Source organism: Corylus avellana, chromosome ca1, assembly GCF_901000735.1.
Source record: "Corylus avellana chromosome ca1, CavTom2PMs-1.0".
Taxonomy (NCBI): Eukaryota; Viridiplantae; Streptophyta; class Magnoliopsida; order Fagales; family Betulaceae; genus Corylus; species Corylus avellana.
Window position 1 is genome coordinate 33,734,100 of NC_081541.1, and position 5,158 is coordinate 33,739,257.

Consider the following 5,158-nt stretch of genomic DNA (forward strand, 5'->3'; position numbering starts at 1 on the left):
CATCATATTTGATGGTAATGACTAACGGAGTCGCTAAATTGCAACGGTTTGGTAATTTGGAGGCTACTTTATCACTTTCTGAACATTATGAGGCTAAAGTGAAAACGGCTGCTAGTTTGGGGGGCTTTTTTATATTTTCCCCAATTTTTTTTTTTTTTTCATAAAAGGGCATTGTAGTAATTTACCCGTAACAAAACGACGTCGTTTTGCAGTTTTCGTTCAAATTGATGGTTTTAACTAACAGAGTGGCCAAAATGCAATAGTTTGGTAGTATGGGGGGCTACTTTATCACTTTTGGAACATTAAGGGACTAAATCGAAAACGGCTGATAGTTTGAGGGGCTTTTTTATATTTTTCCCAAAATATTAAGTAGATGTATGTTTGAATTAGTTGTTAATATTTTGTCTCTTACATGAATAAACATGAAAAGAAATAGCCAAGATTTCAGATTTCAACCCTTTTAGGTAGCCAATGAGGGAGGGGAAGGAAATCAATAATTGATAATCTTTTAAAGACACCTGAAATTGTTAACAACATTTATAGTATCCCATAAAAACTTACAAATTCAAAGACAACATTTAGTGACAATTCTTTAGCATATCAACATGCATACAAATTAGGGTGAAAAGATTGCTTCTCCAACATTTCTTTTCTTTCATATAGGAATCAATCATCGGGCTTCCATTGCTGAAATAGTTACACTATTTTTTGAGCAATTTCCTGCACTGTCAACTGCAGAATTTGTATCCATCATATTTTGGCCTGTGAAAAACGCTGGTTGCTTAGGTGTAGGTAAAGGTGCATGTTCATTGCTAATCATTGAGATTACATCAGACATGGTAGGTCGATCAGTTGGGCTTTCTTGGACACAGAGAAGGCCAGTGTTAATGAATCTCAACATAATAGAAGTGGAAGAAGGATATCCTATTGTTGGCTCCATCAAGTCCAAACTTTGATCATCTTTCCACAACTCCCAAGCCTAGTTTCATTTCAAATAAGACTAAATTTAATTAAAAACTAATAGCATTTTAATTTAAAAGATTATTGTAAAACATAAGGAATTAGGGAGAGTATAAAAGCTACATACATATCTAAGAAGATTGAGTGACTCATTGTTATAGAAGCTAGTGTTCTTCCTGCCACTCACAATCTCTAACACCAATACTCCAAAGCTAAACACATCAGACTTTGTTGAGTACAAACCAGCCATAGCATATTCGGGAGACATATAGCCACTATATTCCAAAATTTTGTAAACAAACTTATCAGTAGCTTGCTCAATGAATTTAGCTAGGAATTGAAAATATCAAATGTAAAACAAGTTGCATACTTACTAAGTTCCAACAATTCGGTTTGTGTTTGCTTGTGTTTCATTGCGTCCAACTATTCGAGCCAAGCCAAAATCTGATATTTTTGGATTCATTTCACTATCCAAGAGAATGTTACTAGGTTTTAGATCTCTATGTACGATTCGTAACCTTGAATATTGATGAAGATAAAGAAGCCCTTGAGCGATCCCTTCAATAATTTGTATGCGTGTCTCCCAGCCTAACATCTTTTTCTTGGTTGGATCTATTTAAATAGTACAACCAAGGAAATTAGTACTTAGGAACCTAGAAACATATGAGAGGCAAAAATATACACATATAGATACATACATACATGTGCATTCACTCACCAAAAAGGTAGAAGTCCAAACTTTTATTGGGCATGTACTCATATATTAATATCTTTTCATCTCGCTCGATACAACAACCTAAGAGTCTGACAAGATTTCTATGTTGAAGTTTTGCAATTAGTATTGTCTCATTTCTGAACTCCTCAATTCCCTGTCCAGATCTTTTTGAAAGCATTTTCACTGCAATTTCATGTCCTCGGAGTAATTTTCCCTAAGAAGGAGAACCATAAACTCTTTATACTTTCATGACGGTTTACCATTAATGTAGTTTTTATTTATAGTGTTCAAAGCACATTCATCAGGAAAATGTAACGTACCTTGTAGACAGGTCCAAAACCTCCTTCTCCAAGTTTATTCACACCTGAGAAATTATTTGTTGCAGCTAATACACTCTCATAACTGAATAATGGTAACTCAGCATCCTTCTTCTCTCGTTTCTTTTTATTATTTTCGGTGTTCATTCCATCATTGTTTGCATGGAGTTCAGTATCAAAATCAAATAATAGTAGATTATTACTTGAAGGGCTCTCTCCTGTTTGATCTAGAATGATAAAAATTTGTCAGTAAACATGGAAATGTGGTGTTTGGTAAGAGAAAATCAGTTGAGCAATGCCGGTATATATCTAAAGGTAAGTAAGTTTATTTAGTCATTTCTGCAAATAAGTAGTAATAATTTAGCAATTCATTCCCATTTTAGTGAAATGACCAAATAACTGCAAAGCTCCTTGCCGAAGACATGGTGAAGCTTGTGGGGATCCATCACCAACTAATGACAGTAATTAGAACGAGGACTTTCCTAAGAACAAGGAGTTGTGACAATTTTCTTGTCTTAGATTAAGGTACAAGAAGGACTTGTGAGTTCCATATACAGTTAGAACATTTACACTTACCGATGCATTTGAGCTTTCCCTTGCATGAAAAGCAAATTGAGAGACATAAGATAAGCCCTGTTGCAGGGATCAGCACAGCTACCCACACTCTCCATTTTTGGCCTGATTCTGATGACAATAATCACTATTAGCTCAACCATAATATATAGATAATTAAGTATTACTTCATGATAACATATATATATATATATATATATATATATATATATATATATAAGTATTAGCTCAACCATACTTCTCATTTCACTCATCCTACCTTTGGTACGCAGATCTGGATACTCATGAGCAGAAAGTTTGAGATAGATATCTTGTCCAGTCTTGCCACCATTTGGGAATTGCAGTAAGTTTAAAAGAGCTCCTTCCCATATCATACACCCATTCATATTATAAGCATAAGCTGTGCAAGAACAATTTTCCATGCAAGCCAATTCACATCTGCTAGCATTCGAGGCCAAATATGCTTTCGAATAAACAGGCAATCGCATGTTTGATATTTTCATGAACCAATCTTTTTTGACATTAGCATACGTACTATTCTCACATTGCAAAGGAGATTTCCTCACACAACCGCCTGACCAATCATTTAGTCTGATGTCTTCCATCGAAAATGGTTTGAAACCTTTTAGACACTCACAAGGGTTTGAGGAATTGTCAGGGTATTGTACCACGCCAAATGCACCACACAAGACGTAGACATCAGATAGGTTGCTCGGTGAAGTCCCAATTATACTCCAAATGGAAAGGCCAGGCAGCCACACCAGTGCCATAATCTGTCCAGTTTGGGCAATTCGAAATCTGGCGAGGTTAGAAGGATTATGAAGAGAGTAAGTAAAATATCTCTCACTTTCATTTTTACTTGACACAAAAGTGTAGTTGAAGATAATGCTCCTTTCAGAAAGTGAGCTGAGAAATGTTCCATTCCAAACTTCCGACGTCCTATAGATTTGGGATCTGTTCCACTCTAAGAAAGTTCCATTTGGGTTTAACCCCAACGAGAACAAACCAGGTGCTGGATCTTCTGAATTTTTCCATGAAATGAGCTGCTGTGGTTTTCTAGCCCAAAGCTTCGCACCTGGCAGCAATGTATCGGTTGGATGGTCGAAACTCTCCCAAAATATAGAAGAGGTGTTTGATCTACCTCTCAAAACAAAATTTCCATTATCACCAAGTACTGCTTCAGTTATATTTAACTGGGGAAATGTCAAATTTGTCGACCAAACTGGGATCTCGGAGGAACCTTCAAACAAGAGTAGATTGCCATTTTCTGAGAGCTCAAGTCTTGAGGAAGATGGGCTAGACAAAGGGTTTTCTCTATTTGCTACCCAAACAATTTCCTCATGAAACCCTTTATACCATATGCCCAGGTAGATTTTTAATGTAGTGCCTGGTTTGAAGAAACCCAGCTCAAAATTGTTACCTTGAGATACTATGGTGTCGCTCTTTGAAAGAGAGTGAGCTGGTGAAAGGGTATCAGCAGCTATGGAGAAGCATGCTCTGTAATAAGACAGGATTGAAAGCAGAGCAAATAAGAGGCATGGCTGGTGATTAGTCATCATGCTACCTATCCCTCTCTAACTTGCAGTACAGGGAGAAGGAAAAGTAATTACAGAAAAATGCTAGAAGAAAACTTTGACTTTTTTTTTTTACGGAGCAATACAGGAAGAAGGAAAAGGAGAAACAAACAAGAAGAAAGAAAAGAATACAAAGAAGAGCTCCAGGGAGTGTATCAGATTTGTGAGCCGCACCCCATTTTGCTGCCAGATTAGCTTTCTGATTGGCTTGCCTTTGGACTTTTGAAGCTTCCCAAGAAGGAACGCAGGCATGAAAACGGACTTTCCTTATGACAAAGTTCACTTCCATGTACCCATTTTGAACATCACTTCAGCACAAATTTCTCCAACAGCTAAGACAGAAAGATCGATTACACGACATTTATTTTCTCTTTGAAATACCTACACTATTTTGTTGAACAATTTCCTCCACCTTCAATTGTTGAATTGACAGTGGACGCCGAAAGGCAGTAAATGGCTTCAAGAGAATGGCAACAGTGGCGGGAGGTGGCTTCAAGAAAAACTGATTGCTTCCGTTTGGATTTAACCCCACCGAGAACAGACCAGGTGCTGGATCTTGCAAAGAGAGATTAATCGCACAAGGCAATGGATATGGTCTCAACCGAGAAGGAAAAAACCCGAAGATAAAAGCATCAAGAAGTAAAAAGGAGGAGCGAAGAAGCCCGTGCTCCTCTTACACCAGCCAAATTTAAGGTTTTTTTCAGTGGGAGATGGCGGTGCAGAGAGAAAGCTTCTCAGATAAGTTCAAGGCAAATCGTTAAGGTGTAAAATGCCGGTTGCTTTAGGGAGCTAAGGGAGTCAAGTCTTTGCTAGATCAGTTATACCTCATTTTTCCTTTGGATTTTTTTTTTTATTATTATTTTTTAAAGTACATCAACTAAGAAATTACAACAAAGAACAACAAATTGCTAGGCAACCCAACAAAAAGCTCCAAAACAACCACATAACTGTAGGTAAACAAAAATTAAAAAGAAGAGAAATACTATATTAACTCTTTCACTAACAGAAGCTTACTAAAC

The 5,158-nt window shown here is 36.9% G+C and overlaps 1 protein-coding gene across 4 annotated transcripts; it reads right to left on the minus strand.

Moving 5' to 3' along the window:
• Nucleotides 1-501: 501 nt before the first annotated feature.
• Nucleotides 502-4,909, minus strand: LOC132187189 (receptor-like serine/threonine-protein kinase SD1-7). Of its 4 annotated transcripts, none has more exons than XM_059601421.1 (7): nucleotides 2,825-4,909; nucleotides 2,569-2,670; nucleotides 1,996-2,219; nucleotides 1,679-1,889; nucleotides 1,335-1,572; nucleotides 1,088-1,235; nucleotides 502-979 (listed from the first exon to the last, which is right to left on the minus strand). In XM_059601421.1, the coding sequence occupies exons 1-7, from the start codon at nucleotides 4,122-4,124 to the stop codon at nucleotides 671-673; spliced, it is 2,532 nt and encodes an 843-aa protein (XP_059457404.1). In that variant the 5' UTR covers nucleotides 4,125-4,909; the 3' UTR covers nucleotides 502-670. The 4 variants fall into 4 exon arrangements, with proteins under 4 accessions (XP_059457404.1, XP_059457411.1, XP_059457396.1 ...); XM_059601428.1 differs by having other exon boundaries at nucleotides 1,996-2,210; nucleotides 2,569-2,676; XM_059601413.1 differs by having other exon boundaries at nucleotides 2,569-2,676.
• Nucleotides 4,910-5,158: the final 249 nt, after the last annotated feature.

Bases quoted from the DNA above. Each gene is read 5' to 3' on its own strand.
- LOC132187189 (XM_059601413.1), bottom strand. From the start codon at position 4,124: ATGATGACTAATCACCAGCCATGCCTCTTATTTGCTCTGCTTTCAATC. The intron at 1,890-1,995 runs GTACGTTACATT...TCTCCTTCTTAG, and splicing joins GTTTTGGACCTGTCTACAAG to GGAAAATTACTCCGAGGACA. The intron at 980-1,087 runs GTATGTAGCTTT...AAATGAAACTAG, and splicing joins CACTCAATCTTCTTAGATAT to GCTTGGGAGTTGTGGAAAGA.